We start from the raw sequence: 11454 nt of genomic DNA, 5'->3' as shown, positions 1-11454 counted from the left end.
CTAAACCCTAAACCCTAATTTAGCGTATACACCCCACTGGCCGCTAGTAGGACCCTGTGGACAAGCACTTCAATCTGTGCAAAGGTCTTTTGAGTCTTTACTTTTAATTCTTTAAAGTCTTTATTTTATTTCTTTAAAGTCTTTACTTTTTTATTTTAAAAAATAGACTTTCTGTAGTTTGAAGTCTTTAATACTTTATTTTATTTAAAGTCTTTAATATTTTATATTCTCTAAAAGTCTTTCCTTTTTATACTTTAGAGTCTTTGAAGTCTTTACTTTTTATTGTTTAAAGTCTTTAAAGTCTTTAATTTTTATACTTTAAAGTCTTTAAAGTCTTTACTTTAATAATTTATATTCTTTAAAGTCTTCACTTTATATTATTTATATTCTTTAAGGTCTTTAATTTTTAGAATATATATTCTTTAAAGTCTTTAATTTTTATAATTTATATTCTTTAAAGTCTTTAATTTATATATAAATATATATATATAAAGGATATAATTTATATTCTTTAAAGTCTTTAATTTATATAATTTATATTCTTTAAAGTCTTCACTTTATATTATTTACATTCTTTAAAGTCTTTAATTTATATATAAATATATATATTTATAAATTTATATTCTTGAAAGTATAAAAAGTATATAATTTATATTCTTTAAAGTCTTTTTTTTTAAGGTCTTCACAGGCAATCCTGAAGTCTTTACTCCAAAGTGCATTCTTCATACTTTAGAGTTTATACTTTTTATATTTTATTTTATACTTTTATACTTTAGAGTTTCTACTTTTTATATTTTATTTTATACTTTTTATAATTTAGAGTTTATACTTTTTTATATTTTATTTTATACTTTTATACTTTGGAGGCTTTACTATTTATACTTTGGTTTATACTACTACGCCTACCTAGTTAGCTAGCTAGCTAGCTGGCTAGCTAGCTAGCTAGCTAGCTAGCCGGCTAGCTGGCTAGCGAGATTGACAGATAGCCAGCTAGCTAGCTAGCTGGCTAGCTCCCTGGCTAGCTAGCTAGCTAGCTGCCTAGCTAGCTAGCTGGCTAGCTAGCTAGCTGGCTCGCGGCTCGCCGGCTATACCGATGGCGCAGGGGAGCTTACTGGCTAGCTAGCTAGCTGGCCAGCGGCTTGCTGGCCGGAGAGGCAGCTAGCCAGCTGGCTGCCTTACCTGTTGGACTTGTTTGCTTCCTGTGTTCATATTTGAGTGGCCCCTTTCGTGTGATCTGCGCCGTTCCGGAGTTTGGGGTTTAGGGTTTAGGGTTTAGGGTTTAGGGTTTAGGGTTTAGGGTTTGTGCTTTCTGTGCAGGCTGGCAGTGTGCTAGGAGGCTGGATTGCTGACAGGCTCGGGAGACGCCCGGGGCTGCTGCTGAGTGACTTTTGTCTCTTATTTGCTTCCATTTGCTTCGGAATAGGCACCAGCTTCGCGGTAGGGTTTAGGGTTTAGGGTTTAGGGTTTAGGGTTTAGGGTTTAGGGTTTAGGGTTTGGCGGCAGTTCCCCTCGCCCTCATGTGCGCGCCGCGCCTTGTCCGACTTCGGCGTGAACGCGAGCGCGCACGCAGCTCGCAACGCGCAGCATTCGAGGCCTAGGGTTTAGGGCTTAGGGTTTAGGGTTTAGGGTTTAGGGTTTAGGGTTTGGGGTTTGCGCGCAGCTGGTGCTTGTGGGGCGTTTCTTCGTGGGCCTCGGAGTGGGAATGGGGTTTGTGGTTTACGCCACTTACATGTGCGAAATAGCTCCCACGGACTTGCGGGGGGACAGTTCCCCTCGCCCTCATGTGCGCGCCGCGCCTTGTCCGACTTCGGCGTGAACGCGAGCGCGCACGCAGCTCGCAACGCGCAGCATTCGAGGCCTAGGGTTTAGGGCTTAGGGTTTAGGGTTTAGGGTTTAGGGTTTAGGGTTTGGGGTTTGCGCGCAGCTGGTGCTTGTGGGGCGTTTCTTCGTGGGCCTCGGAGTGGGAATGGGGTTTGTGGTTTACGCCACTTACATGTGCGAAATAGCTCCCACGGACTTGCGGGGGGTTTTGGTGGCTTGCCAAGAAGTTGCGCAGTGCTCCGGTAAACCCTAAACCCTAAACCCTAAACCCTAAACCCTAAACCCTAGCGGGAGGTCGGGGCGCCTGTGCAGCGCCGGGCCTCCCTCTTCCACAGAAGAGTGACACTCTAAACCCTAAACCCTAGACTCTTCGCCGCAGGCGGGCGGCTGTTCTTCACCCCGAAAGCCTAAACCCTAAACCCTAAACCCTAAACCCTAAACCCTCGGTTGGGCGGCTGCTGCAGATCGTGGGCGAGGTGTGGGTGCTGCCGGAAAGCCCCCGCTTTCTGGTGGGGAAGGGAAGGCTGGAAGAAGCCAAGTGGAGTCTGCAGCGGCTGGGGTACTGCAGCAGCGCAGCAGAAATAGATTTATTTATTTTGCAACTTTTGGAAGAAAAAGAACACGAAAAAGAAGAAGAAAGAGTCCAAAACGAACTTCTTCTGCGCCGCGGAGTCAAGCTCAACACCTGGCGATTCGTGCGACAAACCCTAAACCCTAAACCCTAAACCCTGGCTTTCGAACGAGCACCCTAAACCCTAAACCCTCGCTTTCGAACCTAAACCCTAAACCCTAAACCCTCGCTTTTGAACGCACGCACCTAAACCCTAGTAAACCCTAGCAAACCCTGAACACAAATGGGGGGAATTCGTCCGCGCAAACCCTAAACCCTTAACAACGCCCGGAGATTCGTGGACCAAACCCTAAACCCTAATAATCGCCTCTTAAACCCTAAACCCTAAACCCTAAACCCTAACCCCCTTTAACCCGCTAGAACTATCCCCCGAGCTCCAACCCGTTCGGCCCCTCCTCCCCGCAAACCCTAATTCCTCCCCTCTCCCGCTGCCGCCGCCGGCTGCTGCTGCTGCTGCTGCTGCTGCTGCTGCTGCTGCTGCTGCTGCTGCTGCTGCTGCTGCTGCTGCAGACGCTGTGCAGGTACTGGCGGCTGCTGCGGACGCACCACCGGCCGATCTTGACTGCTGTTGGCTGCGCCGTTGCGCAAAATTTGACAGCAGCAAATTCGGTGATATATTTCGCAATAGACATTTTCACAATGGCGGGGATTTCAGACCCTTACTTGGCTGGCGCGGGAGTGGGAGCCATGAAGGTCGCAAACCCTAAACCCTAAACCCTAAACCCTAAACCCTAAACCCTGAGTAGACAGGCCCTCGCGAGCGGCGGTTGGGCTGGGCGAGGTTGCGCGGCGGCCGCGCTGCGCAGCGAGGCACGCGGATGCGTGGACTGCGCGGGACGCGGGGAGACCCTGTAAACCCTAAACCCTAAATTAGGGTTTGGTGCGTGCTGCGCTGCAGTTCATGGGAGTCATCTGCTGCATGTGCCTCGTGGAGAAGCTGGGCAGACGCGTTTTGCTGCTGCTCGGGACCTTCGGGGCTGTTGTGTGTCACCTCGTTATTGCGGTACGCCAAACCCTAAACCCTAAACCCTAAACCCTAAACCCTAGACTCCGCTTCATCGCGGGCTCCTCGGTACTTGCTGCGCTTTCCTTCAGTCGGGCTTTTTACTTCAGAAGACAGTGGATGTCCACGCAGCAGCAGCAACCGCCACGGACGCAGCAGCAGCAGCAGCAGCAGCAGCAGACGCAGCAGCAGCAGCAGGAACCACCCCCACTACGCTGCTGGTTGTTGGCATGCTTGTCTTTATGTTCTGCTGGAATGTGTCCTGGGCCGCTCTCATGTTTGTCGTCGCGAGCGAGGTTCGCTGCTGCTGCTGCTGCTGCTGCTGCTGCTGCTGCTGCTGCTGCTGCACCGGTGTTGCTCCTGCTTCTGCTGCTGCTGCTGCAGTGGTGTTGCTCCTGCTGCTGTCTGCTGCTGCAGACAAATGTTTTGTTGCTGCTGCTGCTGCTGCCGCTGAGAAGTGTTCTTGCTACTGCTATCGCTGCTGTCAAAGGAGTGTTCTTGCTGTTACTGCTGCTGCTGCTAGATTTACTTGCTGCTGCTGCTGCTGCTGGATGTGCTTGCTGCTGCTGCTGCTAGATATGCTTGCTGCTGCTGCTGCTGCTGGCGAGCGTCGATTTCCGTTCTTTCTGCGGGAAGCGGCATGCGAATAAAAGCTCTGAATTAATATTTTTATTTATTTTTATTTATTTATTTATTTATTTATTTATTTATTTATTTATTTATTTGTTTTTTGTTTCAGGTGCTTCCCAACTCCTGTCGCGGCGTCGGCATGGGCTTGACCATCACCGCCTTCTGGACTGTGGCCTTCATCATGCAGTCGACGCTGGAGCCTCTGTTTGTTTGCATCACAATAGCAGGCAAGTGTTTCAAATAAATGAATTATTTATTTTAATTATTTAAATAATTAATTAATTTAATTATTTAATTCAATTATTTAAGTCTTTAGTTCGTTAGAAACCCCCGAAGATCCCAGTTTCCTGTTCGCCTTGCTTTCGAACTTGCATCGAAACTCGTGTTTTCTTGTTTGCATCACAACAGGAGGCAGGCCTTTCAAATTAATTAATTATTTATTTTAATTTAATTAATTATTTTGTTTAATTAATTTAATTATTTAATTCAAAAAGGAAATCCCGAAGATCTCAGTTTCCTATTTGGCATGGTTGCGAACTTGCATCGAAATTCATGTTTTCAAGTTTTTGAATTTTGCCTCATTTTCGCTTTTTTGAATTTCGTTTTATTTCCACTTTTCCGAATTTTGTTTTATTTTCACTTTTAAATCATTTGTCTTTTCTTGCGATGATAATTCGTTGGTTTATTTGGGACTTGTTTTCGTTTGATTCCCGTTTTGTGGCGTGGAAGCAAACCCTAAACCCTAAGCCCTAAACCCTAAACCATCGCGCATGCTGCTTTTGCTGCTTCTGGCCTTCGCAGCCCTCAGGCAACGAGGGGCCAGTTCTGAGGGTTTAGGGCCTAGGGTTAGGATTTAGGCTTGGGGTTTAGAGCTAGGGTTTAGGGTTTAGGGTTTAGGGTTTAGGGTTTTTTGCGGAATGCATGCATGCAGGTACCTTTTTCCTCTTCTCCGGACTCAGTGCCCTTAGCGGAATGTTTGTTTACTTTTATGTTCCCGAGGGAAAGGGAATGGTATTGGAGGACATAGGATTATCTCAGCAGCGGAAGCAGCAAATAGCGGAGCACGCAGCACGTGCTGCAGCAGCAGCAGCAGACGCAGCAGCAGCAGCAGCAGACGCAGCAGCAACGCAAGAGGAAGCCGCAGCAGCGGGCCACGCAGCAGCAGACCTGCACGAGCCGTCGGACCCAGACGCAGCAGCAGCAGCAGCCGAAACGGCAGATGAGCTGCAGCAGGAGCAGCAGCAGCAGCAGCAGCAGCAGCAGCAGCAGCAGCAGCAGCAGCTGCGGGCGCGCGACGTGGGCATCGCCATCAACGGAATGCCCTGGAGTGTAGAACAGGACTGAACAGCTGCAGCAACAACAGCAGCAACAACAGCAGCAGCAGCAACAGCTGCTGCTGCAGCAGCAGCGAGCCAATATTTAGCGCGCTAGCTAGTTTAATGTGACTAGCTAGCGACGCAGCTAGCTAGCTAGCTAGCTAGCTAGCTAGCTAGCTAGCTAGCTCCTCGCGGGATGTACTTCATAAATGCTAAATGAGTAAAAGTGAATAAATGGAAATGAGGAAATAAATAAACTGGCAAACTTTATACAGCAATTAAAGATGTGCTCACTATAAACCAGTACTACTTTTTTATGGGGCAAAGAGCCAAACCCTAAACCCTAAACCCTAAACCCTAGAGAAGGCAGACGCGGCAGCCTGCATTTGCTGCTTCTCACCTTCGCAGCCCTTAATGAAGGGCCAGCTTCTTGGCTCTAGGGTTTAGGGTTTAGGGTTTAGGGTTTGCGCAGCTGCTCCGTCAGTGCGTGCGTTTTATTGCTTGCCGTGTGGCATTCAATGCTGCAGCAGCAGCAGCAACAACAGCGGCAGCAGCAGCAAGTGCAGCTGCAGCAGCGGCTGCAGCAGCTGCTGCTGCAACAAGGACTGCAGCAGCAGCAGCTGCTGCAGCAGTGTCTGCAGCAGGTGCTTCTGAAGCAGGGGAGCCGGGGCCCATAGAAGAGGCAGCGGCACGGCTGCTGCAGCAGCAGCAGCAAGGGAGAGGGGCCCCCGTTTTGGGGGCCCCTTCCGCTCTGTTGTTTTGAAGCAACGCATATTTGTAAATTGGGATTATTTATTCCTCTAGATCATTTAATCCATTTAAAAGCATTTATTATTTCATTTATATTTTTTTATTTTTATTTATTTAGAGTTTTATTTTCTTTTCAATATATTGAATAGTTTATAAAGTATTTGATTCTGTGCTGCTGCTGCAGCAGCGCCGCAGCAGCAGCACTTTGTCCGCAGTGACTGCACACGTTAGGCTCACTGTTTCTGCTGCTGTTGTTGCTGCTTGCTGCTGCTGCTGCTGCTGCTGCTGCTGCTCGCTGCTGCTGCTGCTTGCTGCTGCTGCTTGCTTGCTGCTGTTGAACGTTTGCTCCTGCTCCTGTTTGCTGCTGCTTGCTGCTGCTGCTTGCTTACTGCTGCTGCTTGCTGCTGCTGCTTGCTTACTGCTGCTGCTTGCCAACTGCTGCTGCTTGCTGCTGCTGCTTGCTTACTGCTGCTGCTTGCTGCTGCTGCTTGCTGCTGCTGCTGCTTCTGCCGCTGCTGCACTTTTTTGGCGCTGTGCGGCGCTTTTGTGTCTATTATTTTTGTCTTGGATTCTTTTTGTGTCTCTTGCTTTTTTCATTCGTTTCTTTTGATTTAAAAAGGCCCCTTGCCTGCTAGCTAGCTAGCTAGCTAGCTAGCTAGCCAGCTGCGGCCATTTAGCTAGCTAGCTAGACTAGAGGCTAGCTGGAATGGTTAGCTGGCTAGCTAGCTAGCTACGTACTAGCTAGAGAGGCAAACTCACTAGTTTTCGGCAGCTAGCTAGCCACGTAGCTAGTTAGCTAGCTAGCTACCTTGCTAGCCGCATGGCTAGCTACCCAAGTGGCTAGCTAGGTAGCTAGCTAGCTAGCCTAGCTAGCTAGCTAGCTGAAGTCCGAGAGGAAACAGCAGTGATAACAGATGAAGGCGCTGTGGAGTCTTAGCTAGCTGCCGACGTGGGCAGCCAGGGGAGCTAGCTAGCCAGCTAGCTGCCTGGCTAGCTAGCTAGCTGCATGCAGCTGCAGCAGCCCGAAAACAGCAGCTAGGGGGGCCCCTCAAAGGGCCCCTGGGGCCCCCAGGGGCCCCTCCCTAGGCCTCCCAAGGGGGCCCCGCTTCTGCTGCTGTGCTGCAGCTGCTGAACTGCAGCGCAGCATTATCTCCCAAGACAAACCCAGGGGCCCCCTCTGCCCCAGAAGACCCTTGGGAGAGAAGGGGGGCCCCCAGGGCCCCCAGGGCCCCTGGGGCCCCCAGGGCTCCTGGGGCCCCCGGGGCCCCCGGGGCCCCCCGGGCCCCCGGGGCCCCCCGGGCCCCCGGGGCCCCTGGGGCCCCCCGGGGCCCCCAGGCAAGGTCCCTCCAGGGGCCCCTCCAAAGGGCCCCCGGGGGCCCCTGGGGGGCCCCCCAAGGGCTGCGCCAGGGGGGGCCCCCCAGGGGCCCCCCGCGAGCGAAGGCGCCCATGTAAGTCTGGAGGGCCCCCAAAACTAAAATGGAAGGAGCAGCAAAAAGAGATAAAAGAAAAAGACAAAAAGAAAAAGAAAGAAAGGATGTGGGGCCCTCCTGCAGCAGCAAATATGCAAAGGGAGGCGCAGCAGCTAGCTAGCTAGCCAGCTAGCTTCGTGGCTAGCTAGCCACACAGGTAGTTGCACATCTGGCTAGCCAGCTAGCTTCGTGGCTAGCTAGCCAGAGAGCTGCCTAGCTAGCTAGCCATAGAGCTACCCAGCTAGCTAGCCAGCTAGCTTTGTGGCGAGCTAGCCACGGAGCTTCCGAGCTAGCTAGCCAGCTAGCTTCATGGCTAGCTAGCCACGGAGCTAGCTAGCTAGACATCGAGGTGGCTAGCTAGCCACAGAGTTGGCTAGCTAGACATCGGTGTAGCCAGCTAGCCACAGAGCTAGCTAGCTAGGCAGGTAACTTCGTAGCTAGTTGGCCACAGAGCTAGCTAGCTAGCCATAGAGGTAGCTAGCTATCCGCAGAGGTAGCTAGCTAGCCATAGAATTTGCTAGCTAGCCATCTAGGCTCGTAGCTAGCTAGCCACAAAGCTAGCTAGCCAGCAATATAGGCAGCTCGAAAAATTGCCTGCAGCTAGCTACGCAGCTAGCTAGCTAGCTAGCTAGAGCGTGGCTAGCTAGCCGCAGAGCTAGCCAGCTAGCTAGCTGGCTGCAACAGTTTGCTGTGGGGCCGATGAAAGCAGTAGAAACGGCCACAGATGAAGAGACGGATCAGGAGCGGCAAGCCCCAAACCCTAAACCCTAAACCCTAAACCCTAAACTCTAAACCCTAAACCCTAAACCTAAACCCTAAACCCTAAACCCTCAGTCTTACCTCGTTGGTTTTGAGGGCGCCTGGAGGAGAACTGCGAAGTCTCCGCTGCTGCTTTGGGGGACCCTCAAGGGTCTGCACAGCTGCCGCAAACAGCTGCTGCTGCTGCTGCTGCTGCTGCTGCTGCTGCTGCTGCTGCTGCTGCTGCAGCGGCACTGTTGGTGCAGTCAGAAACATGAGGGTAAAGAGAATCAGAGATAGGCAGACAACAGCAAACCGCAGCAAGTAATGCATCATCATCTTCCTCTGCTGCTGCTGCTGCTGCTGCAGCTGCTGCAGCAGCTGCTGCTGCTGCTGCAGCTGCAGCAGCTGCTGCTGCCGTAAGTGCTCCTGTCGCCGCAGCTGCTGCTGCTGCTACACCCGATGCTGCTGCTGCTGCAGGTGCTGCTGCTGCTGTTGCTGCAGGTACTGACGCAGGTGCGAGTGCAGTAGCTGCTGCTATAGATGCTGCTGCTGCCGCTGCTGCTGCGAGTGTTGCTGCTGCTGCTGCTGCTGCTGCTGCAGGTGCAGCTTGGGCGGCAGGTGCTGGTATTAGTTCAGGCGCTGCTGCTGCTGCTGTTGCTGCTGCTGTTGCTGCTGCTGCAGGGGTTTCTGTTGCTGCTCCCCGTACTGCTGCTGCAGGTGCAGGCGTTGCTGCTGCCAATCTTGTTGCTGCCGCTGGCGTTGCTGCTGCTGCTGCTGCTGCTGCTGCTTCTGTTGCAGGTGCTGTTGCTCTTGCTGCTGCAGCTGCTGCTATTGCTATTGCTGCCGCACCTGCTGCTGCTACATATCTGCTGCTGCTACTGCTGCAGGTGCTTCTGGTGTGGCAGGTGCCGCTGCTGCTGCTGCTGTCTGCCGTTGCAGGCGCTGCTGCTGCAGCAGCTGCTGCCGCTTCCGGTTTTGTCCTTTTTGCTGCTGCAGGTGCTGCTGCAGTGGCTGCAGCAGCTGCTGCAGCAGCGCCGTTGCTGCAGTTGCTATTGCTGGTGCAGCTGCTGCAGCAGCTGCTGCTGGAGGCGCTGCTGTTGCTGCTGGCGATCTGCAGCAGATGCAGCAGCTGCAGCAGCTACAGCTGCTGCAGCTGCTGCAGCAGTTGCAGCAGCTGCAGCAGCCGCAGCAGCTGCAGCAGCTGCTGCCAGCCGAAGAAGCTTCTACCCAGGATGGAGCAGCTGCTTTCGACCGCAGCAGAAAAGGCCTTGGCAGGTAGGGTTTAGGGTTTAGGGTTTAGGGCGTAGGGGGTAGGGTTTAGGGTTTAGGGTTTAGGGTGTAGGGGGTAGGGTTTAGGGTTTACGGTGTAGGGTTTATTGTTTAGGGTTTAGGGTTTAATATGCTGCTGCAGCGCATCCATGTGTGTCCCGACATCACGTCTCCACTTCGTAAACCCTAAACCCTAAACCCTAAACCCTAAAGGTTTAATCTTTTGACTTAAACCCTAAGCCTTAAACCCTAGATTTGAGTCAACCTATTAGGTTTCTCCAGTTATTCTCTTTTCTAACTTGCAAAATGTACCCTAGCCGAGGGGCCCCCTTGGGGGCCCCTGAGGGCCCCTGGGGGCCCCCCTGGGGGCCCCCCTGGGGGCCCCCTGGGGGCCCCTGGGGCCCCTACGGGGGCCCCTGGGGCCCCACATAGTTGCTGCTGCCTTTGCAAGAGTTTACGTTTTGTTGGCGAGTTTTTGTTGTTTAAATACTTTTTACTTTTTCTGTATTTCGCCCAAACGCTAAACCCTAAACCCTAAACCCTAAACCCTAGATCCGAATCGGGAGGCGCCAGGCCGTGGGCCGTGGGCCGGCAACGCCACTTCTTTCAGTTCTAGGGTTTAGGGTTTGCGTTCGAGGGTTTAGGGTTTAGGATTAATGCTCGAGGGTTTAGGGTTTAGGGTTTGCGAGGATGGAAACCCTCGAGTCCCACGGCACTCTTCTTTTCCAAGGAGCCGAGGCTGTAAGAAAACCCTTAAAAGATGTTTTCACTTAAACTGCATAATACCTTTATAGGGGCCCCCAGGGGGCCCCCTGGGGCCCCCCAGGGGGCCCGGTCCCCCTAGGGTTTGCGTTCGAGGGTTTAGGGTTTAGGATTAATGCTCGAGGGTTTAGGGTTTAGGGTTTGCGAGGATGGAAACCCTCGAGTCCCACGGCACTCTTCTTTTCCAAGGAGCCGAGGCTGTAAGAAAACCCTTAAAAGATGTTTTCACTTAAACTGCATAATACCTTTATAGGGGCCCCCAGGGGCCCTCTCCTGGGAGCTCTCCCAGGGGGCCCCTCCAGGGGGGCCCCTCCAGGGGGCCCCTCCAGGGGGCCCCTCCAGGGGCCCCCTCCGGGGGGCCCCTCCAAGGGACTCCTGCAGGGGGCCCCCATAAGGGGCCTCTGCAGGGGCCCCCTTAACGGGGCCCCTCCATGAGGCCCCTCCAGGGGGCCCCTGGGGGCCCCCTTTAGGTATTGTAAGCCGAGTTGCGGGGCCCTGTGGGGCCCCGTTGGGCCCCCTGGGTTCTGAAAAATGGCATTTGAGTTGCTGCTGCCCCCTTAACGGGGCCCCTCCATGAGGCCCCTCCAGGGGGCCCCTGGGGGCCCCCTTTAGGTATTGTAAGCCGAGTTGCGGGGCCCTGTGGGGCCCCGTTGGGCCCCCTGGGTTCTGAAAAATGGCATTTGAGTTGCTGCTGCTGCTGCTGCTGCTGCTGCTGCTGCTGCTGCTGCTGCTGCTGTGCTGTTTGCTGCTGCAGCGGCTGTTTCTGCTGCCCTTCTTGTCGCGGCGCTTTTGCCTGCTGAAGCAGCGCAGGCCCCGGGTGTACATACACCCCACACTGGACCAGCAGCAGCAGCAGCAGCGCATGCAGCAGGAAGTCCGGGCCATGCTGCGCTGCAGCAAAGCTGGAGTAGACGTTCCCCACTTGTTATGGGTCCAGCTGCCCCAGGGGGCCCCAGGGGAAGCCCCCGCGGGGGACCACTCAGGGGGCCCCCAGGGGCCCCCGGAACTTCCATCGCCCGCATGCACAACGCAGCAATAATCCACGGGGACTTAACCACCTCC

The 11454-nt window shown here is 52.9% G+C and overlaps 3 protein-coding genes across 3 annotated transcripts; 2 read left to right on the top strand and 1 right to left on the bottom strand.

Annotated features, from left to right (window-relative positions):
• Nucleotides 1-1317: 1317 nt before the first annotated feature.
• Nucleotides 1318-4329, top strand: ENH_00052810 (sugar transporter, putative; the record flags this gene model as incomplete). Its single annotated transcript, XM_013583714.1, has 7 exons — nucleotides 1318-1437; nucleotides 1661-1783; nucleotides 1925-1995; nucleotides 2974-3145; nucleotides 3351-3455; nucleotides 3548-3751; nucleotides 4195-4329. Coding segments are annotated over 7 exons (930 nt in total), but the record flags the coding sequence as incomplete, so codon positions are not given.
• A 677-nt stretch (nucleotides 4330-5006) lies between these two features.
• Nucleotides 5007-6164, top strand: ENH_00052800 (hypothetical protein; the record flags this gene model as incomplete). Its single annotated transcript, XM_013583713.1, has 2 exons — nucleotides 5007-5381; nucleotides 5874-6164. The coding sequence occupies 2 exons, from the start codon at nucleotides 5007-5009 to the stop codon at nucleotides 6162-6164; spliced, it is 666 nt and encodes a 221-aa protein (XP_013439167.1).
• A 2360-nt stretch (nucleotides 6165-8524) lies between these two features.
• Nucleotides 8525-10784, bottom strand: ENH_00052790 (hypothetical protein; the record flags this gene model as incomplete). The annotated part of the gene is made up of 2 exons (XM_013583712.1): nucleotides 8525-9472; nucleotides 10638-10784. The coding sequence occupies 2 exons, from the start codon at nucleotides 10782-10784 to the stop codon at nucleotides 8525-8527; spliced, it is 1095 nt and encodes a 364-aa protein (XP_013439166.1).
• Nucleotides 10785-11454: the final 670 nt, after the last annotated feature.

The sequence above is a fragment of the Eimeria necatrix genome, genomic scaffold (genome assembly GCF_000499385.1).
Source record: "Eimeria necatrix Houghton genomic scaffold, Enh_scaff421, whole genome shotgun sequence".
Taxonomy (NCBI): domain Eukaryota; phylum Apicomplexa; class Conoidasida; order Eucoccidiorida; family Eimeriidae; genus Eimeria; species Eimeria necatrix.
This window is presented reverse-complemented; position numbering and strand designations above follow the sequence as displayed.